Source organism: Melospiza melodia, chromosome 13, assembly GCF_035770615.1.
Source record: "Melospiza melodia melodia isolate bMelMel2 chromosome 13, bMelMel2.pri, whole genome shotgun sequence".
Lineage (NCBI taxonomy): Eukaryota > Metazoa > Chordata > Aves > Passeriformes > Passerellidae > Melospiza > Melospiza melodia.
Window position 1 is genome coordinate 10,250,001 of NC_086206.1, and position 23,246 is coordinate 10,273,246.

A 23,246-nucleotide genomic window follows, 5' to 3' on the forward strand; every position below is an offset into this window, starting at 1 on the left:
ACCAATTCCACCACAGACACCACCAGCATTTCCAGCTGAAAAACCACCTCAGCTTTTCTCAAAGGTTTTCTAAGAAATCCTTTTTTCTCCTTTAGTAAGCCATGACTCATTGCCCTCTGTAGCACAGACAGCTACCAGATACAGAACCTTAAGTGCCAGGAAAATGCTCCACTAGCTCAGGGAGAGTGTTTCAAGTGGAAGCTTCAAAACGGCCTCCAGAACCACACTCGTGTTCAAAGGAGGTGCTAGAGAGCACGGCTGTGGGAAATTTGGCAATACAGAGTCACTGGCAGGAACATGGAGGTTAGTTTTGGCTCACAGGAGATCCTCCACCCTGTAGTTTGCTTTGAACAGTTTTAATGAAAAACTCAAAGTGAGATTCAGCTAAAACCATCAGTTTTTATCTAACATTGGTTGAAAGCAAGATAAAAAAATTCTATTTCTGTATTTATAAGGTTGGAGAGGGTATACATTTCTCTTTAGAAGAGACTCTGTATTTTTAATTATCTTTGGAAGAGAAGGTAGTTGGGAGACCTATAATTCTCACTCCCATATGCATGTAGGCAACCAAAACAGCAATGTGGTGGAGGAAGGGGTGACTTAGTGAGAACATCATACACTGTACAAGTAAGTACATCTGCAGCACTGGGCAGCAGACAAGCCACTCCACTTTACTACTTCCAGAAGAAAAGTTAGTCACTCCTCCCACCTATTTGCAGCAGCATAGCAAGAAAATGCTGCTCTCTTCAGCCTGAATAGAAATTTATCTCAGACAAAAAATCTAAAGATGCCTCCAGCAGTGCTGAGGCCTAAATCATTATAGTCTTGCCTCTTGTACTGTGGAAAATCTCAAGCTTCAGCATGCAAGTGGAAGGTGAATGAGGTAAATCACAGGATGTCTTATTCTGACATGTGACAAGAGGAAGGAGACAGAAAACCCACTTGGGGATGGGGAGTAGGAATACAAGATAAGCAGGACAGCCAGCCTCCCCTTGAAAAGCATGCAAGTGAGCTGCCTGCCCCTCCAGGATCTCCAAACACTTTAAAGACAAGACGTAGGCCACTGGAATATTTTCCACCCAGAGGACCTTTGATTTAAAGGGAGGGTCCCCCACACCCTAAAAAACAAAAAATATCTTGCTAACTCAGACCACCAACATTTACTTCAAATTTTCTGCTCCCTGTAAAACCAGGGAACACATACTTAGCTTTACTCTTCCACAGACTACACTGAAAATGTCAGAAAACAGGACAAGCTAGCTTATAAATAATTGCAAAGCCCCTCCTGGAAAGGGCTGAGAGGGAGGTGGGATGAAAGCTTCCAGCCAGGAAAGCTGTGACTGCCAAGGAGCAGAACAGAATAAGGACAAGGACAGTGTGTGATATCCCAGCTCCATCTGTACACAGAAATGAAAGGCATTGAGGAAAATATCAGTGCAGCTTATGGCAGGCACTCCCAGGTGTGGGAAAATCCTCAGGGGAAAAGCACCATCAACAGAAAATACAGCAGACCTTATAAGAGACAGCTGACGTGGCAGATTCTACAAAAGCTTGTCTGCAGTATCTGAGCGTCTTTTGTTCCCTAGCCCCATTCTTTCACCTGGCAGCTCGCAGATTAAAAGACCTGAGAGATGTTCCTGTCACAGAAGACTTTTCCTCAAAAGGCTCCTAAAAGGAGGAGGGACCAGGGTAATGCAGGGTCCACTACAGGGGATGCGTGGCAGTGGAAGCTTTACCCTTCTAATAACAACTCCCCTACTTTCCTGGAAATTCTCCCTAACCCTATCCCCTCGCTACCTGCAGAGTGATAACAAAGCCAACATTGTCCATCAAGTCGCAATCTGAAGTGACTCCGTTATTCTCAGGAGCTTTGTGTTCATTTTTTCAGCCTGGCATCCTAAGAAAACAAGGTTTATGTCATCATATTGCCTGTCGTATGTCTTAACTGTTTGTCCCTTCCTATTAACTTTTGAATCACACCATACTGGGGATACAGGGCTACGAGAAATTGAGTTTCCCAGATAGAAATTGAGTTTCTCTAAGATCAGTAAACCTGCCTTTGATTGGGTAGGGCAGAGACCCCAGTTCATGTCTCTGCTGAGAGAAAGGCTAAGAGCAGAGTCAGCACTTATCCCTGCTCTTGGGCCAGTCCCAGGCAATCAGCACACGTGTGTCACCCCACCAGCCAGCACAGCCCATCTTGCTTCTTGTCCTGCTGGTAAGCAGGGGATGGGGAAGGGGGGATGAGAGTGCTCTGTGGGGAATGGGGTCGGGTGGAGGGCTGAGCTGGACTTCAGTGGAGAAACACATCATCACAAGTCTGGTCTCATACTCAAGAAAACTTATTTTCTCTGCCAAATTGCCTGTAACTTCATGACACATCATCAAGGACAAATGACAATATTTATCAAGTACTCGCTGAATCCAGAATGTAGCTACACACAAAAGAGCAACCAGTTAGAGAATTCATCCATTAGATTTGTTACAGCAACTTTTTCTTCTTTTTTGCCTAAGCAATGGAAAAGTCATGTTGAAGTCAATTTATTTCCTAATGTCACCACTTTCTAGGTCTGCACAATTAATGCAGGGTTTCTTGAAACAAGTAGAAAGCGTGTGATGAATCAAATGTGAGCACTCGGGAAACAGCACTCCCACAAGACCACAAGGCTTGGCTGTGGAGTCAGTTTGTGACATTGGTTACAAGCACTATACACCCCAAGTGTGCTCTGCAGAGGCATTTTTCTGTATCTACTGACCAAACTATCCATTTTAAAGGAAAAGTGAAGGAACAAAAAAAAGTCCCTTTTTCTGTTGTAGCACCACATGGTAAATTTCATTCGTCCCATCCCAACTGCTTCTAGTGACAGTGGAGTGTTTGTCTGAATTTTTAACAGATGTTTCTAAGTACTCTTGTCCACTTCTCCCTCCTGAGGATTTCTGCAGTGGGATAGCTCTAGATAGTAATACAAGCAATGCTTGTAAGAGGCTCTGGGGATAAATCTGTAGACACTGCATCTCGGATGGGTGTGGGTATGGGTCCAAGCCTTATGAAACTTTGTAAATATTCTCTGAAGAATAGCAAGCTGGACTGACCCTGCCTGCAGATGTTTCTGAGCTTACCAGCCCCACAGTGAAAAGCAACACAGATAACTGCAACACTCCTGAAACAGCCCAAGAGCGAGACTTAAAGTGAAATTTATAAAAGCACGGGTATACTGGAGCAGAACAGAATAATGGAAAGGATGATGTGTGATGGTGTAACACAATTTCAATTCAAAATACCAAAGGTGCTTCAAAGGGGACCAGTTGGGGCTGAGGCAGAATTTCCCAGATGTCAGGTTGCCCTTGGGAACAAGCACACTGGATTCACTTGACAGGTGTGAAGGTACTCAGAAGTCAGTCAGAACACAAATTGCTTAAAAAAAATAAAATCTCTGCTTTGGTTTTTAAAGAAAGTGAGCATCTAGCGCTAACCCCTGGCAAGGAGGCAGTGACGTCTGCTTGAGTTTGTACACAGCCTGAAACAATCAGCTAAAGCATGCTCATGGCTGCTAGTTTACATTATCGAAATGGAACCAGAGCTATTTAATTCTAAAATGAAATCTATTAAAGCTATTGTCAGTGTTTCACAGCAGCTGAAACAGTTTTTTTAAAAGGTCAGTCTACTAGCTAGAGAGTGAAAACAAGCGAGGCGGCTGTGCCAGCCCTTCAGACGCGGCTGCATCCTGCAGTCTGGTTTTGCATTCCCTTAAATGTCGGGCAAGGAGCAGCAGCGAGGTCCCAGCGGAGCCTGCCTGCCCTGCCAGCCACGGGGGACAGGGGGACAGGGGACAGTCAGGGGGCACTCCAGCAGGAGCCTCACCGCGCTGCACCCACGCCTTGCCAGGGACAGGAAGGGATGGCTGCAGAGGACATCACTTTTTTGTTCAACCCATTCAGTTTTGTGGCCACTGTGTCATTCACAACAATACCACAGCCCTCCCCCACATCCAGAAAACCCATAAAAACCCCAGCCTAAGAACCACTTCCCCCACAAACAGCACAGCAGAGCCCCAAACACCCCCACAGCTAGCACAGGCCTAGCATTTGCTGTCATCTTCTGTATTGGGATTTCTGTTAACCCCTTTTGTAAGATCATTTGACTCGATTTCAAAATTCCTCATTCTGAAAAACACTTGTTAAATATTGGCCCTGACTGCTGCACAAAGTGATAGCTTGGTAGTCATAATCCACAAGATATATTTAGCCTCACAAACTCATCATCAATGGATCTTGAAAGCATTGTAGCCAACCGACTGGAAACCACATGCAATACAAACACATAATAGAACTTTTAATGTGCAAAGAGACTAAACAAAAAGATCCTTGACCTTCTTGCTTTCCCTTGCATACCATTATCCCCAGTGAGACAGCAAATGGAATGACGTGGAGAGCAACAGCTACCAACAAGCAACTTTGGAAGCCAATTTCTACAGTAGTTAAGCAGTTAATGACGTTAATCAGAATGATAACTTATTAAATTCTATATTTATGCAAATAGCATTTTGGCATATCGTACAGAGACCTGAGTAGCAGAGCTTGCCAGGGAAAGGTCCCAACATCTTTTCTGTTTACCATTTTGGGGTTTTTAATACCATGTAAAAGCATCTGCGATGGTCAGTACATCAGACAAACCACACTTAAATAAAATGCTACAGTCACAAATTAATATCCATTATTCCACATAGATTAATGAACAAACTGTTGAATTCTTAACCTTTATGAAGCAGAGATTCATCTCTGCAGCCACATCGAATCTCTGCCATTATCTTTTTAACAAGAGACTTTTCTTATAGACCTTCCTAAAACAGGCAACAATTATTGAACAAAGAAAATAACAGGTAGCCCTCCCTGTCTCTGTGCTACAGTAGCTAGGGAATATATGACACAAAAATATAAAGTAACAGAGTAGTTTATGACTGATATGAAAGGACATTATCCATGTGTAATGAGATGAATCAGAAAAACTGCAGTTCAGGGTAGGCAGAATTTACAGTAATCTTAGTTTTATAAAATCAGTGTGGAAAACTTATTGCTTTCCAAGAGAAATAGCTGGGAACTTCTTGATTCTGGGTTGTGTTTAAATTGAACACGGCTGGAAGAAGCAGAAGATTGGACAAACAGCTACGAATTGCACTTTTAATTGCTTTCAAGATGTCAAAAAGAACACCAAGATGTGCTTATGCATTTAGATTTCCCTTTGCTTGATTCTGTTGTTTAGAAGAATTAAATTCTGCACAGATATTACCCATTCATTCAGTTCCTTCCCTATCTTGAGGAAAATGAGGTGAGAACCACTTCTGCAAGATGTTGTGTAAAATGAGTAATTCACGAATAGAAATTGTACCTCTGTTTTGAAAATCAATAATATTGCTTACACACAAGCCCTAATTGTTGATTTATTTATGTAAATATCTTGGTATCTGGGTACCTTTTCTTTGTTTGTGCAAACCTCACAACGTTCAAAATCTCAGGAAAAAATAATTGCCTTTTTTCTCCCCTTTGGGTACAAATTTCTATGTTTTAAATGAATGTGCAAGTTTCCTGTTGCTGCATGAAGCCTTCATTTCAAAACATCAACTAATTCTAGGTTTAATTAAAACAGAATGTTTTATATCACAAACACTTTTTTTTTACAGCACATATCTTCTTCACCTTAATGTGATTGCTGCCTATTAAGAGAAGAATAATTTTAAAAAATTAATTTAATGAAATAATTCAAAGTTTTACAGCAACTCACTTTATAGAGGGAACTTATGCAAGCACCGAAGCCTTTCCAGAGAAAACAGGATTCTCCACACCTCCCTCTGGCTTTTCTCCCTACTGAATGCCGTGGCCTTCACTCAACCAAAGGAAATGAAAGACAGACTGAGACAACAGCATCACGTGGGTGAAGGTCAGATTGATTTTCAGCTGTGTGGTGCTGCTTTATCACCCTCAGGACAAAAGTTAAGCCCTTCATTGTTTTTCATGTCTGCTTTAACAGAGCAACTTTTTTTTCCCCCTGAAATTTTGGTTGGGGTCCATACCACTAGACTTATCAAGGATAGCCTAATTTAAAACATTTGTGAAGTTCTTCCATCCTCACAGTAAAATCCAGAGCAGCCCACATACCACAAAATTTCCATGGGTTTCCTCTACTCCCTGTGTACAAACAGTGGCTCCTTCAAACTACGGGGCTTTCTGCAGTGACATTGGCTGACAGCAAAAGCAGCTGCTGGCTGTTTTCAATGATCCTGGGCACAGGAGAAGAGCAGTTGCTATCTCAAAAGGGGCAAGTTCACAAATTGTTTTTTCTCCCTATCCTCCCTTCCTTTCCTCTCCTCTCTGCTCAGAGAGGCCAAGCTCTCAGAGAGCAGAGCCTCCCGCCTGTCACTCGGCAATCCAGACATGCACAGCCAATTACTGGGGCAGCCTCTGGAAAAACAGGGAGTTTTGCTAACTCTGATTGCACTTTTTCCAACTCCAGTGCCACTTACAAAAATCAGAGTCTCCCAACTTGCTGTTAAGAATTGGCTTTCCTCATTTCTCTTCTAATTGAGAGAGATTCTCCCCAAAGTAATGATGTTATTTTCAATAGTCAATTTTAGCTAGTCATGTTTTCAAATTTGAACTGATTAACCTAAAATGAGGCATTTTGTACATCACAGATACATATATGCATACCTAGTTATCAAAAGAAAGCATCTTCCCTCCCATTTCCAGTTTTCTGGCAGACAAAAACTCACTATTCTCTCATTTGAGCTATGAGACAAAATCCTACTCTGTTTCCTTTTGTTTTAAATGTTGGGTTGAATTTGTCTTATTTTGTGAGAAGAGTGCAACAGGATCATGACTGCCTCCTAAAGATAACAGTCTGTCCTCCATAAAAAGCAAGGAATACTATCTGCTTCATTTAGATGTACCAGAGGCCTGGTCCAAGTCAAACCCAGTCACACTCAATACCATTGGAACTCCTTGGAATACAGTTCCTACATGAAACAGCCCTTGTAAAACAAACCATGACAAGTGTCTGTAAGAGAGGAAAGAGCTGTGAAGGGCTGTAAGGTGACATCAAGCAGCTACCCAGGTTGGATCTGGATGAGGTCTGAATGCAAATTAAATCATTTTCTGGGTTTTGTGAACAAAGATTTGGGTAGCACATGTGTTTAGTTCATCTGAACCTAGCTGCGTCTGCCTCTGAAGCAGCACATGGAGCAGTGTGATTTCTCCCAGCACCCCAGGGTGATCTGCCAGTCCTCACAGGATGGTTCAAGGAAGGCTCTGCACATGCACAGAGCTCTAAGGAAGAGCCAGCACTGGACAATGGACAAGAGAGCAACTTCAGCTGAGAGTCCAGGAGAAACCAGTAACACAGCAGAGTGTCACCTAAATGGATCAACTGTGAATAACTGTTACATGTGAGGCTGGGGAAGGGCCAGTGCCAGCACAACAACAGAGAGAAGACTGCTGGGAACAAGATGAAAAATGGGACAGTCCAGAAAGGAGCAAGCAGGGAAAAAGCCTTCAAGGAGGGACCACAGGGACACATGCACAGGCAACAGGGAGAGGAAAGGACAGAGAAAAGCCACTCCAAGCACACAGCCAGAACACACAAAAGCACATTCCCAAATGGTGCAGATACAGACCACAAGCTACTACCATAAATAACTGTCTTAGATGCATGTTGGATTTTTGGCTGGTTTGGGCTTGGTTGGTTGCTATGGTTGATTGATGAAGATTGAATAATGTACTTCAAACCTGCTTACACTACTCTTGGAGTCCAATAAATTACCCTATACAGTTTTGCTCAAAGAAAATAAACACAAGTGTGTGTATTTATATTTCTGTAGACTGCAAGTTCATAAAGGAAATTAACTCTACTTCTGTCTTTCCAAATTTTCTAATGAATAATTAGTAGATATAGATTTCTAAAATGACCATTTAGTATAAATTATATCAAATCTCATTTATTTTAAGAGATATCATTAAGTACAAAGTCTGCATGAGTGAACTGAGTTCACTGTAGAGAAAGTGACTGGGAATTATGTTCAAAAATCTATTCAAATGTTTAATGTAACAGATTCCCTGGAGAAGAGAAAAGCAATGGGTTTCTTCAGCCTTTCCTTATGTCCTCCTCAGCAAGTGTAACAGTAATTGAGTAGCAACAAAAAGAGGAGCCAAAAAATCTTTCATTACTATGGCTGAGAACAATTTTCAAGGAAGCTTAAGGAAGAGATGGACCCAGACACCAAAAAAATAATGCTTTCAAGAGGAAGTTCACTCCCACCATTATTGATGTCACCAGCAACAAAACCCACCTGGATTAAAGACCTTGGCTCTTCCACCAATTTCATGCATGTCATTAGGCAAATCAGTGCAGCCACAGTAATTTTCATCCAAAATAACTCAGGGTATTAATGGGGAAGGTCTTGAGTTCTCCCCCAAACACTGACCTCTCATTCCCCTTATGTTGGCATAAAGCTTGTGCAGCTCCATAGGGCACCAGATCTGGGAGATGCACAGACTAAAAATCAATCCCTTTAATTGTCAGCAATGTCAGCTCCCAAAGACAACACAAACCTTTTACCAGCATAAGGCAGGAGATGGAAGGGAGGAAGGAAGCAGTCCAGTAGCAGTCAAAACTTAAGCCAAATTAGAATGATAACTTTTTAATTTTGTGATGATTACCAATTTTTAGGAAGGGGAACAATTGTCAGGAAGGGGTTGTAAGAATGTTTAAAGATTACAAAGTGCCTAAATGCCCTACAAAGTATTTAGCATGAACAGACCAAGTGCCTTGAAAATGCCAAATCAATTTTTCATTAGCTAAGACAATGAAAACTGCTTGTAATAAGCAAGATGCTTGAATAACATTACCTATATTTAATTTACTTAAATTTCTAGTGAGTATATTTTAAACTGAATATGAAATTATAACATTTACCCTACTATTAAAAGCACCTATTAAAATTACTTACACGAAACAGCATTCAAAATGTACACGCTTGCTGCCAAAGCTTTGAATGAAGTCAGAAGCTGCTTGGACCTCTGATGGAGGTCCTCTGATGTGCAAGCCCAGCTTGGAGAGCAACAGCCTCTCCAGCAGGTGCAGAGAAAATATTTCCCTTATTCAGTTTACTGGAGTGGTTCAGTCCAATACGCGGTTTGTTGAGAACAGAGGAACCGCTTGGCAGACGATCCCTGGTTTGCTTCTTGCCAGCCTACAGCAAAGGAAGGCGTGAGACGCCCACGGAGCACCCAGGCACGCGGCTGAGGGTGCCCCGGGAGGACTCGTACCTGCCTGGGCCCCTGCTGCTCCCACCAGGCAAGGCCCCGGAGCCCGCGGTGCCGGCCGGGCCCACGCTGGATGCTCCAGCCCGCGCTCCGCACCCAGGGCCCACGCTGGATGCTCCAGCAGGCGCTCCCAAAGCCAGCCAGCTGAAGAGGACCAACCCATGCTGGCACGTTTCCCTAAAGCCAGCCGGCACCAGGGGGTGGAGGCTGCTTTCTGGCTTCCCCAAGCCTGGAGCACAGTTAATAACATGCCAGCTGTATCTGCAGACAAGCCAAGTTTAATGAGGCTACAACAAAAGCATTCAAATATGCACTACAGAACTTCTGTGGGGATTTTTTTCTAGAGCTTGTTTTTAAAAAATGAAAGATAGGAATTCTTGACAATGTTTGTACACACACTTCCTTCGTTTTTAATTGATTTCGTTTTAATTATATGCCGCAAATTCAAAGAAATCAACATTAGAAAGACTTGTTTAATCCTACTACTTCCAACAGCAAAATTATGCTGTGTGATGAGTGCTTGAAATGCACTGCTGGTTGCTTTTTTCTTAATAAACATTGAAGTCTTAATTGTTTTTCCCCTACATGGCCAGACACCATCTTTCTGTCTGCCAGGCCTTCACACTAGGACAAGTCCTCACCTCCTGCTCAGGAGCCAGGACAGACACACCAACGTGTCCTCATCTCTGGCACAAGTGATGGAGGAGATAGCTGACCCCATCACTCTCCCACCAGCCCTCTCTCACCACATCCCTCTTACTCCAAGCCACGGTACATAAAGTATCAACAAGAAGATTGCAAACAGGGGCTTAGAGACAGGAGGGAGCAGCAAAAGAAGCCTGCTTGGGCATGAGGGGATGGAGAAGGTGGGAAAGGGGCAATTTCTCACTGTCTCTTTCACCAGAAGAACCAGAGAGTATCAAATGAAAGCAGGTGACAAAAGTGAAGTGAACAAAAGGTGCTTTTCCCCAATGTGTAGTTGAACTCTGGATTCCCACAACAGGAAAAGCTAACTGCACTTCAAAATGGAAATTCATGGAAGAAGAGTGTCTGAATAATTTAAATAAAAAGCACCACAAAGTGCTTAGATAAGTTTGTTGACAGCTAGGAAAACATTCTGGGGAAACAGCATGATGGGATCATGAGGCTGGCTCAGTATAGCCATCCTTACATGAAGAGTACTTACACAATTGTCTGCAATGGGACAGGGGAGGAAATCAGGAAAAAACCCCAAACTCTCAGTGCATGTCTTTTTCACTGCTTACATGTGCAGTCTGAAGATCTCAATGGCTCTGAATCTGCCAAGGCTGTTGATATGGCCATCAGTTTTGTCCCTCAACAACCCACAGGAAGGCAATGCATGCCCTTCAGCAAAATCCTACCCAGAAATAATCCATGCTCTTGTCCATCTGAGACAGGACAACCCCAGTACATCCTCCATTCAGCTCTCTAAGGCTTTATTAAAGGTCCCTTTGTAACAAGCACATATCTATTGTAGTCTCCAGGCTATCCTCACTGCAGTTCTGAATTGAGTTTCATATACTGAGTTTTGTCTACAACCCTCTGAATGCTGGGACCTGCTTATGGCAAACAGGGATCCTCCTTCCTGTAGGCACAGCTGCTCTTGTAGCTCTCACCAGGCTCCAGCCTATGAAGGAACTCTTTCCACTGAAACCTCTCCCTCCTCTTTTTTTTTTTTTTTTATTTTATAAAACCCATTCATTATTTACTTAGATTTCTGTATGCTGTGAAACAAACCTGCCCTATGCAGACCCCCACACTCCTCCCTCTGCTGTAACATGGCAATGGATTGCCCTTGCAAACAGAAATTTGAAGAAAGAGGAGAAGGGGAGGTGGAACTCCAGCACCTGTGGTGTCCCAGAATTGCTGCATGAGCCTGAGCTGGTGCAGGGGAGCAGGCTCCCCTGGGCAGGCTCCAGCTCCCCAGTGCAGCTCCTGCTGCACACAGGAGCCCCATGGCCAGCACCCAGCACAGCTCCTGCTTCACAGCATTTGGGGTGCCTCGGTCCGTGTGCATCCCGTGTGCAGCGAAGAGAAGAGACCGGCTCCTCAGCCAGCCAGGGCAACCTGTCCGAGATCCCCAAAGGACACCTTTCCTTTTAGAAACATGCACCCACTTTCTCTTTTATCCACTTCCACGCATACCTGTGCTTACTTTGCAGACTACTTTTTGAACTAGATAAAAGCAGATAAAAGAACTCAATTAAAGTAGTAAGAATGAAACAGTCCCTTGCCAATACAAGCAGGCTAACTTGTCATCCTCTGCTCCTCACTGGGCCATATGTTTAAAAATGACAAGGAAAATGGTCTTTCTGGGTGAAAAACATATGCTGCTTGAGGAAAGACATCATCACGGCTAAGAAATTTTGTGCAGCCTCAGAATGCACAGACAGGCCATCAGTGACTGCTGGCTACGTGGGGGCTGAGAAAGGGGTGGGGAGAGCTCATTCCCTCCCTCCTGCCAGGGGTTTTGGTAATGTGCAACCAAGCCGGCCGCAGCGGCGCTGGCAGCGCTCCTATCTGCACACACAGTGCCTGGTGCTGCCTCCCCCGCCGCCATCCCCAGGGGCCGGCACAAAGGTGGCCGTGGTGATTTGCAGGGATGGCGCCCGGCGCACTGGCACTCTCTTATCAGCGAGCACACTGCCCAGCCCGTGCACAGAGCTGCCATGGGCTCCCGCCCTGGGACACCCTCTGTGAGCAAACCCCCAGCTGGGTGTTTACGGCGAGCAGGCATTGTTTGAATTCACGTGTCCCCCCACCATAAATCCTTACAGGCACTGGCATGCCTGCAGAATCCAGGAGAGATGGAGAAAAGAGAGCTGAGGCTCGGCCCCACTGGCGCCAAGGGGCTGAGCGCAGGGTGGCATGCCCAGGCTCTCACCTACCTTTGCCTGTGGATGACCCTCTGATCTGAGGGGTGGGCAGCGCTGTCAGGGAGCACAACACTCAGCACCACTTTGTCAGACACACCACACAGCACACACTACACTGAACTGAAGCACATTTGCCACGTGCCGGGGCAGAGCCAGCACTGGTGCCTCAGCACGGGATGCGCTGCGAAACCTCGGCATGGCCGGGGCTGCTGTAGGCCCTGTTTGACATGAGATTTGCAGCTGTGCTTCTGTTTGTCTTCAGCTCCCATTCAGATGTGGGAATGTGCTTTATGTTCTGCACAATAAATACATATTTCACTGAGCACCTGCACAGCAAGCCAGTCAGCACAGCTCCTTATCAGCGCACTGATTTTCTGGCACGTGCAAGCAGAAGTCCTTGAAAAAGGCTCTTTTCAGGCTGGCTGGGAAGCTCCAGGTAAACTCAAATATCACCTGTGGGGTGACAGCAGTGAGGGGAGCCAGACCTCAGACCACCCAGCCATGTGTACCCCTGAAACAGTGGAATTTCAGAGCTCTCAGCAAGGAGGGCACAAATACCGACTGCAGGGAGATGTGCAGCACCTGGGCACTGTGGCCAGGGTGGCTGAGGAGCCCTGGGGAGCCCTGTGCTCTCCCTGCACCTGGAGAGGGGACATCTGTGACAAACTAAGGACAGGAGCCTGCACTTGAAGCCCTCCAAGTGATTGATAATAAAAACACTGCCCCGGTGCCCATTTTCAGATCTGGACAGCAAGAACTGAGGACTCCAGGGAAAATCCATGTTTTTACAATTTGTGATACTATTGAGCTTTTCTGGTGCCAATTTTAAAACACTGCTATGACCTCTGGAAAGAGGAGAAACTGCATTTCAGCACAACAATGCAGAAAAGAACAAAAAATGGAAACTTGTTATTTTTTTAAGCTTGAAACACTAGTCAGGTTAAGAGAAAAGAGCAGAATTCTGGCAAGGACAAGAGCACTCAGACTGAACCACAACACAGTAATTAGGGCCAGTAGGTCATTAGACACACAGCTGTATAAACTAGGTGTATAATTAAGTTTCCACACTGCTTTTTCACAACTGTATTTCAGTTTCTTTTGTAGAGGACAATCAGTAATTCATTAATTTAAGGATGTAACAAAAGCAGCAGCAAAAAGAGAGAAAAAGGACTAATTTGCCAATCAGGTGCAAACAAAGATTACAATTTTGGGAAGGGCTAGTTTTGGAAATGCACATAAGACATCTCTCTTTGTCAGTGGGAAGTAAAAAATGCCACCTGACAAAAACATTTATGAGACATTGTCACTTGTTGACAAGCTGCTGTATATGTGTTTCTGGATAAGCATCCCACAAATGGGGTTGCATGGCAATTATAATTCTTGTAGCAGGTGAAATAAAAGAAAATGCAAAATTATACACTAGCATGAAACAGTTACAGTACCTTGTTTCAAAGGTAAGCCTACAAGTTATAGGGCATTTAAAAGAAGCAACTGCAAGACTTTAATTATAAACTAGTTCCTACCGTACAGTAGTTTAGAAAAATCAGCTGCTTCCAAGCTTGCAATATCCATATATAGCTCTGCTGCTGTTTGAAACAGACAACCTGTAAAGTTATCAACAACAGAAAGGACCTCATGAAATGCTCAGAGACCCAGCCAAAACCTACTTCTGTCCGCTTCACTGATGTGCTAATTTGCTTTAAAACCTCTACATGCACTTGAGAATCTGAAGAAACAACTTCACCTGAGACTATTCTGATCCATGGAAGGAAAGGGGTGGAGGAAGCAAAACAAAACCACAATAAAATACTGGAGCTAAACCCAGATTAATGCAGGATTAAACACACAAGCCAAATGACAAAGCTTGTGACTTTTTAGCCACTTTTTGTCAGAAAACAAACCACCTGGCACCAGCCACCAGACAGTGATCTATCACAGAATAGTTTCTTGATGTAGGGAGCCTCTGGTGCTTGCTGTAGGACACAGTAAGTTGTAAATCCACACGTAGTTCTTTACTCTTGTCACTAATGCTGTAAGATAGCATCATGCTACACCTACACTATAACAGCAGCATGCAAAAACTCATAAAAAAGGCTGTACATGATGCCAATGGCAATTACTTAGCCCTCTCTATTTAGGGGATATGAGATACTAGCGAGTTTTAAAGTAATTTTAAAAGCTTAACACATCCAGTGTATACACTAGGTGTTTTTATTTGTTCTCAGAGTATTTTTCAAGATGCTGCTGCGAAAGGAAACAGTTTAAGGCACTGTTTGCAGGACTGCTGCAGGAGTGCTCGATTGTGGGGGCAAGCTGGGAAACAAGAGAAGATATAAGCCAGTAAGGAATTGTGATGTTCTTTTGGTACAAGCTGCCCCCATTTAGGCCCTTTTCAGATCCCTGTAGACACTGGGAACCTACAACCTGCAATCACAGACATCAGTCATGAGCAAAAGGTATAAAAGGCACCTAATTCTGTCAGGAGAACATCTCTACAACACTGACATCAAAAGGAATGCCATGCACCTATGCTGCCAGAGATGTCTAGATTTCATCAGTGTTTTGTCCTCAAAGAAACAAGTCTGAAATACATGAAAAAGCAAGGAGGGGAATGGCTGTTTGTTACTTCCTTACATGTCAAAGCAGCTGTGTTCAAACTGTATTATAACTTCAGCATGCTGTAATGAATTTCTAAGGGATTCCAGTGAAATAGATGGTTTATCCTGTTCTTTGGAGTGATCTCTTGTAATCCTGCAACACTCCTGAGCTACAATACCTTCCTAACTTCAGTATCCCAAAGGAAGTCATTAGTTATGTTGTATTATCAGCCTGGTGATATTATCACTACAAATATTACCTGTATTGATCTGGAGCCATGTAGACATGACTGAAAGCCCTGCTTCAGATTAAGACATGAAAATCTAGCTTGCCAAGAGGTCAGGCACTGCATTACACCCTCAGGTGTGTAAGGCAGGTATCACAGGGAAAAGGAGTGCAGGGTAACTAAGGACACAGACAAAGAGCTCTTCTTGTAGGGTAAAATCTTTAAATTCAACACACTTTCTAAGGAGGTCTTACGTTTTCATTCAGGTGGTGCAAGTCTTTTTAGATGAACTGAACAAAGACAAACATTTTGCATGCTTTCCTCAAAAATCCTCATGATTATCAGACCATGTCATCAAACTGGTGTATCTGAAAGGGTTGTTTTTTCCCCAAGGTAAAGTATGTGAATATCAAGCAATATTCCAGATTGTCTTCATGGAAACATTCTCATTCCAAAATATATGAGTGCAATCTTCCTATTTACTTTAAATCACTTCAGGACACTAGATTAAACTAAATAGAAAACAGACACTCTAGTTCTGGAACAAGGATTATCCTCACATGGAGACAATTAGCACTTATTTCATGTATATGCAGATAGTTATATGGTGCCTTTTTGGGACAAAATGTCTTTGTAAATCATCCACACATGTGAAGAGATTAAAACAAGACAAAATTATGTTACCTGCAATCAAGAATAGCAAATGGGAATACTGAAAAATTATTTTGATATATCCCTAAAAATATAATTTATATTTCTTAGTCTCACTAAGAGAATACTACACCGAAGATAAAAAAAAACCTGAGGTGTGAAAACACTGACTGAATTTACATTAATAGAATCTCTAGGTTGCTATGTTTTAATGCAGATTTGCCTCTGGAAAAGAACTGCTCCTTTTGATAGCACTGCTGTCACCTGTCATAACCTTACATTCCTGCTCTGGAGTCCCTGTCAGCAGTGCCCGCTGCCCTCTGCCATTGTGCCATTACAGCTGTTTGGGGACACACAGGGAACCAGACCCAAGCAGACATTTGGGCTAAAAAGAGCCTCCTTTTGTGGGGCTCAGCCCCAGCAGCCGTCCCAGCACAAGTGAGGAGAGCGGGCAGTGCTGGAGCAGCGGCCGCCCAGGGCGATTCTTCCTTGGAAAGGAGCAGTGGCCACATGGGCTGGGCCCTTTGCCTTCCCGTTGGGAAAACAAGGAGTTTTCTGAATAGAAAGTTACATCTTCTTGCTTACTCCCCTGCAGCAGAGTGCCATGTGCAGAAGTCTCAGGCCAGTTGCTGTGGTTCTCAGCCGGCTGGGAAATTACCCTGCAAGAAGTGGCCTTTCGATTTTACGCACTTTCAAGTTTGCAGCCTGTGCGGGGCTTAAATGAGAGTGCAGAGCAAGAAGCCCTGGGGGCAGGCTTAGGACTGCAATCCCTACCCTACTGCAAGCATGGGAAAAGCCCCAACATCCCTCTGTCCTTCCTCCCAGCAAGCAGATGGGAACAAGAGCAGGGAGTCCTCCCCTCTGCAAGCCAGAGTGAGACAAGAGAGGGTGCTCTTGGGGTGGGAGTCAGACCAAGCCAAAGCCTCCTCCTGACCCTTCCTCCCTTGCTGTATTCCATCTCCTGTATTTTTTTTTTTTTTGGCTGATCATTTTACTTATGCCCAAAAAGGAGAGCAGAAAACATAGACTAATTACAAAACAAATTAAGTGTCCAGGAGGAATATGCACTCAGGGGAAAAATGATGGGATACTGCTGCACCAGAGGAGAAGCTAACCACTAACCCTTCTGCCTTCTGCCAGCCTTGACCTACCCATCTGCCATAACAGCAACTGCCTAAAAATAATTTAGATGAGTGTGGAGGAAGATGTGATGGCAGAGTATTCAACTCTGGGAAGGTGAAAGATAAGAATCCCTGATTTAAATACATATGAACATATTCTGCACTCCCCCTCCTAAGATTTTATTTAATCTTTGGTAAAATCTGCAAAGCTTTTTCCTACCCCTGTAAATCGGCTTAGCGTGCTTGGCTGAGTACCTGCTGCTACTGCTGGCCATGCAGAGGCAGCCCTGGAAAAGCAAGGTATGTTGCAATTGTTCACACCAGTGCTCTGAGCTTGTTCTTACTTTACAGAAAGTAAAATCAAGATCAGCGTAGGCTGATGCCATCCTCACTTCCATAAAATTCAAAAGGCAATGTAATAATAACCTAGGGAGAATGCTGTATTTTTAGGGTGGGATTACAGAAATCGCACTATGAATTTTAATCTCAGAAATCATCATGTTCTTTTAGGGGTTCAGAGGCCTTTTTTCCTGGGAGTTTTGCACACTTCAGTCATTTAACTTTTTTAATCTTCCTACATTTGGAGAGAGAGAGAAAAATACCTGCCTAAACTTCTAGCATTAAAAAACCCCACAACATTTTTGTCTAACGTTATTACTGACATATTCCAATTGGAAAGCTGTTGCTTTTATTTTAATTTTATTAAAGGAGTGAACAAAGGCTACCCAAGGCACCACAATAAAATTACATTAACTGTAAAATTACATTATTAATTCTTTAATCTCACTTGAGGCCTCAAGCTGTTGCTATGTCCAATTACCCAGCTAACCACCTGTCAGAACTGTAAAGCTAGTTTAACATTACCTCCAGGACAGTTGTGTGCCCTGTGTTCAGTCAGGTCTGCCAGTGAATCGAAGTCCTGCTGACAGTTATCGCAGGTGTAAATTGACTCATCCTCCATGTCTTCATCTTCCTCATTTCTCTCTTCCTGGCTCGTCACACTGTTCCTCTCTTCCAGGGCCCGGCTGTCCTTCGCTTCACTCTCCAGCTCTCCTCCCAGGCCACCTGCCAACAGCAAGAACATCTCTAAGTTTGAAAGGTCTGAAAAATAAGAGCTTTAAGAAGGATGTTGTGCTTATTAAGATACATTTAATTACAGTCGCTCTCACATTATTCCCGACACCTTTCATTATATTAATGTGGTTTTTATATCATGTGGTGCAACAATTCTCAACTGTATTCTCTGCTGCTTAGTGCAAATCCTACAAACACTCTCTCCTAATCTTCTCTGGTGGGTGTATAGCAGGAGCCTCTAACTCTGTCATATAAAGTTGTTAGTGTTTTATCACTTAACCAGATTCTCAAAGCTTTAAAAATTGGCAAGATTAATTACAGCCCGCAAAGAAAAGGCATGTGCTGAATTTTAATTCTCAGTGCTCTCCTCTTCCCACCGCCCCCAAGCCCCAATATTAGTAACAACAAGTGAAAAAGATGCTCTAGCTGAATATCCCAAAGCACACACGTACCCCAGGACATGAGAGGTCTTGCTGAACTAATGAGAGGCACTTGGTTGGGCAGATGAGCCTGACATTGTGCTGACCTAGCTGAGAACAGATACAGTACATCTGACCTTCAGGTCCCTCCAATATTTTTTTATCTTGGTCGGTGGCCAGTGTGGGCTAGCACATGCATCTTTGCCAACCCCCCCAGGTTTTTATCTGCATTTGTGCACAGGGAGACCGAGCTCTCTGACAACTCCAGAAACTCTCCAGTGTGGGGGGCCGAGCACCACAGGGCTGTGCAGGTGGCAGCTCCACACAGGGGGCAGCTGGCTCTCCACTGGCCATGGCAGGAGGGGGGGGTGGCAGGACAGCTGCTCACTCCCCCCAGGACAGTGGCACCCTCAGTGGCCTTGGTGAGGGATAAGCTTGCAGCCACATCCTCCCGCCTCCAGGACACCCCCTTAACCACAGTGGACACCCAGATGTGCCTAAAGCCAGTCCATGCAGCACTGCAGACAACCCTTGCTTGGGCTCTCTGGAGAGGCCATGGAGCTGAAAATTCCCTTCTAAGCCCCTGCTGCCCTCTCAGCAGGGAAAACATCCATTATGGACACTAGCCATGGTGGCCAGGCTTTGGTGACCAGCTGAAACAGATCTGCCTCTTCTTCACACAGGTTCCCCATCAGAGGTGATACAGCCCCAGGTGCTACACCTGCACTATTGCACTTGCCTCCACAAGAACTCATGCTCTTAATACACCCTGTCAGTATGATAGGAACACTTAGGAAGTCATTCAGAAAGTGAAACAGAACCACAGACTCTGCCAGCAGAAGAGATCCTCACACATTGGCTGACCCCAAAAGCCCAGGAGCTGCTCTCAGCCAGGTAGGAGGGACATGCCACCCTGATGGTTTGGGATGCATTTGGGTTTTAAGCCATTAAGGAAGGACCAGCAAACAGAGGGATGAATTGTTTCTAAAATCAGATCAGCGCCAAAAAGATTAAGGACAACCAATGCTGAAAACATGAAGCAAAGCTGAAAATAAAATGTATTAAAGACAAAACCTGGTTACCACAAGCACTGCAATTCAGACACACATGGCTAGAGCTCTGCTACCACTATCCAGCCAGAGCACATTTCATACCATCTTCTGCTCTGCACAGACTAACATAAATCAACTGGTGTAAAACACTCTGCAGCTTTCCATGGAGCACTCGTAACATGACGTGCCCTTCCAATTGCAATGGAAATATCAAAAATCAGAGCCTGCGTTGGTGTGTGCCTCCCTCCTAGCAGTTAACTGATCTGCACATTTTCAGATTCTTTTACTGCTAAATTATACATACCTTTCTACTACAAAATTTCCATTAAGGGCAAGATATAATATTCATCTTACCAAATCAGATATGCTACTTGCACAGCAGTAATGAATTTAAGGATTTAGCTATAAAAAGTATCACTCACTAAGCACTCCATATTGTAAGTCATCATCTATACTATGTTTATTCAATAAAATGCCACTAACTGAACCTCATGCTTTATAGACTCTTCCTTAAATAAAAATGTCGCGTAATGAAAAAACCCCACAATTCTGTTTCTCTTATATTACTACTTCACCAAATACTAAGTCACTTTTAGACCTATGCCAGCTTTGCTTTATTTCGCACATAATTTAATGTATATATTCAAATTATCACTTAAATTTTGTCATATTTACTTGGCACACCTTTATACAGTGTCTCATTCCAGACTACAATCACAAACATTTTAGCTCATTCAATCTTTTTAAAGCCTATGTCCTGCAGACTTGATAGTTAATAAATCAGAATGTCAACTCTCCAGTTTTATGACAGAAACCTACAAAAAGAGTCCAAGCGCATAAATGTAACCTAAAGAATTGGCACCTGCGTCCACGCTGCCTGCTGACAATGGCCTCAGGGAAGCACTTCTGAACTGACTATGCCACAACCTGAAGAAGCAAGTTTTTAGGCAACTTTGGGCAGCTTTAAGGGACCTTCATTAATATTTTCAGCAGAAATTCTGTCTTTTGAGAGTTAACCTAAAGACCAGCTGATCTGCTGAGTACACTGTGACAAATTCATCCTTGGTTTTACTCCAATACTTCGTGACTACACCAGGGATAAAGCTGCTCGACCGAGTCCAACAATAACAAATAATTTAGCACACTGCTTTAGGAAAAGTAAATTGTACAATGTGAGATAAGAAAATAGATTCCCCACTGCAAAGCAAAATTCCAGAAACATTTTTTAATTCCCTGTTGAATGGGAAATCTGATCCTCTAGGCAACTTCTCAAAAGTGTCGTTGCTTGACAGAGCTGTATGTCAAATAACACAAGACTGAAGCTTGCAGAAATTATTTAGCAAATGCAACACATGCTTTACAATGGGATTTTTTTCTGGTTTTGGCAAGTTGAAGGAACTGTACATGTCTGCCACACCTCGGTGTTACTGTCCTTCAAACAAAATGGTCCTCAGATTCCTCTGCTGGGAGCTGCACACTGTGTGCTCGCCTTGCTATTACCAAACAGTGCTGAGAAAAATCTCTGGTGTTTCTTGGGTTTCTGACCTTTGTCTCTGCTCTTCTGAGCACAGGCTGCCAGCAGGGTGTGTGGGGTGCGGGCCGCCCTGGGGAGACGCTCGCTCCTTGCCCAGGGGAGCCCAGCAGGCAGGCAGTGATGGGAATGGGTGGTCCAGCCAGCAAGGAAAAGCTTCAAACACAGCCCAGCTGCTCCCACAATGAGCTCAGTTTCCCTGATGAGGACAGCAGGCCACGAGCATTCCTCGGGAACTGGTTTCTGCAGAGCTCTGCTGTAGCAGTTCACAAATTTAACCTGCAGTTTTGCTGCTGGCAGGAACTGCAGGAGCACCTTGCCTGGGGGTGCAAGCACACTGCCAGAGGGGTTTGGGTCACCACAGGAGGCCAAGGTGCTGCTGGCACCACAAGCAGGGGTGGCTTTGGAGCTGGGGCTGGCTCTGAGGGGACATGTCTGTGCACCACCAAGCAAAGGGACTTCTTGGTTGCCAGAGCCAACAGGTCTTTGCAGCCTCCAAAAATCTGTAGCCTTGTGGCATCAAGCACAGATAGAGACATTTACTGCCACAGCTAATTTTTAAGATTCCATTTTTAAGCCTTGGATTTTAGTGAGCCTAATTCAAACTACAGTAAGAAGTTTCTATCTAGATTGCTTAAACATTTTACAATAACCACAGTTATCAACCTGGAGGAATTTGTGCACCAAACACCACTGTGAGGACAGCACAGCACCACAGGCACACAGCTCACACTGGTGTGGTGTGCTCAGCACAAGGCTGCAGGCAAATGCCAGCAGGAGGGAAGTGCAGGCAGTACCAGGATAAATGATCAGGATAAAGATCACTGATCAGTTCCAAAGATGAGGTAACACTTCAGTGTTATGAGTAATTTTTAAGTGACCCTGCCATATCTAATGATGGTTCTAACAATCTTCTTTTATGAGTAAGAGAAGATTCCATTTGAGAGGTCAGTCTTAAAAGTATACCTCACTACCCAAAATGTCAGGAAACGGGGTAGGGGGCTTTTTTGTTTTTCTCCCCCCCCCCCCCGCCCCACTCCCCTTTTTCCCCTGTAGCACAGTGGAAGGTCTGCAGGGCTTTACACAAGAAGAATATTTTACCCTATGACCTAAACAATCTGGCCAACAGTCAGGAATATGTTTTTCTAATTGCCACTAAAGTTAATGTTGTTAATGACCCTTGGTTTTTCTATACAAGCCAGTTTATGCTCTAGAAAGTTACTATTTCAAAGGAGACATAAGCAAGAACTGGGAGTGTTCCTGCCTGACCTGGTGGTCCAAGGAATGTGGCAAACTTGGCAAAGCTGAAAAAGTGAATTCCCAAAGGCCCAGTTTGAAAGTTGCAGTCAGTAGAAATGCCTTCTGAGCTGTGTTCAAAACAGCTCTGTTACAGGAACAACGTGCTCCTAAAGCCAAATATTTGAAAACAGATTACATGTACCATGTTCAGCTCAAGAGCAGATTTCCCTTGCTTCAGTCAGCCTGGGACAGACAGCCCTGCCACCAGGCTGGGACTGTGCTTAGAGCTCAGCATGGCACAGCCTCAGCCCAGGACCACAGGGACAGCCCAGCCATGAGAGGCACAGCAAAATGCTTTGGGGCTTTGCTTAGTGGGGCAGGACTGAAGGCAGAGCAAGGCCAGAGCCAGACTGGAAAGATGCTGATGCCTACCTACAATTTCCACTGAAACACTTGGAAATGGGTAACACCTTGCAACACATAGGCCAGAAGAATTGAAAAGAAACCAACCTCAGCTTAGTTTTTCATCTGTGGAATCAATTATGGACAGTTTAAATTTTTTATTCTGTCAACACAATACAGGGTAGGCAAGCCTTGCTGTCTTTGTGCCAGTAAATTTTCTGGGGCTTTTCTTTTTTTTTTTTTTTTTTTTTTTTTTTTTTTTTTTTTTTTTTTTAAGCTTGTGGATTTTTGAAGCTGGGATTTATTTTAAATCTAGGGCTGCTCTTATGAACATGCTATTTAGTGCAGGATCATGCCTGGCCTTAAATAGGTCCAATTATGGGGCCTCCATGAAGAAGCAGGCACCCACTGAAGCAGTGCTAGATGCACTTTCTATCCCAGAAACTTTGCCACACAGAGCTAAGGCTGCAAAGTGACACTCTGTAAAGCACCACATAAACATCTACACCACATGGACATGCACTGCCCAGGTCTGGCTGCTGGAAGGAAAAATGTAAAATGAAGAGCAGAAAAGAGGCATCTCTTTGCTCCTCACCTTGGTCCCAACAAAGACAAACAAAGGACTGCGGTTATTTCTAGAAGTTTTCCTGAGATGCAGGACAAGTGACAAAAGTACTGAATAAACAAAAGCTAATTGCTGGAGGAGTGATGGGTGCTGGCA

At 44.0% G+C, this 23,246-nt stretch overlaps 1 protein-coding gene across 4 annotated transcripts in view; it reads right to left on the bottom strand.

Annotated features, from left to right (window-relative positions):
• ZNF423 (zinc finger protein 423) overlaps positions 1–23,246 on the bottom strand; it is a 282,147-nt gene that overhangs the window by 142,288 nt on the left and 116,613 nt on the right. For 3 of the 4 annotated variants that reach the window (XM_063167745.1, XM_063167746.1, XM_063167748.1), the window contains 2 exons: positions 17,673–17,873; positions 13,736–13,816 (listed from right to left, as the gene is read on the bottom strand). In XM_063167745.1, coding sequence (XP_063023815.1) covers positions 13,736–13,816; positions 17,673–17,873 — 282 coding nt within the window. The remainder of the gene's footprint in view (positions 1–13,735; positions 13,817–17,672; positions 17,874–23,246) is intronic. The other variant, XM_063167747.1, reaches the window with a different exon arrangement.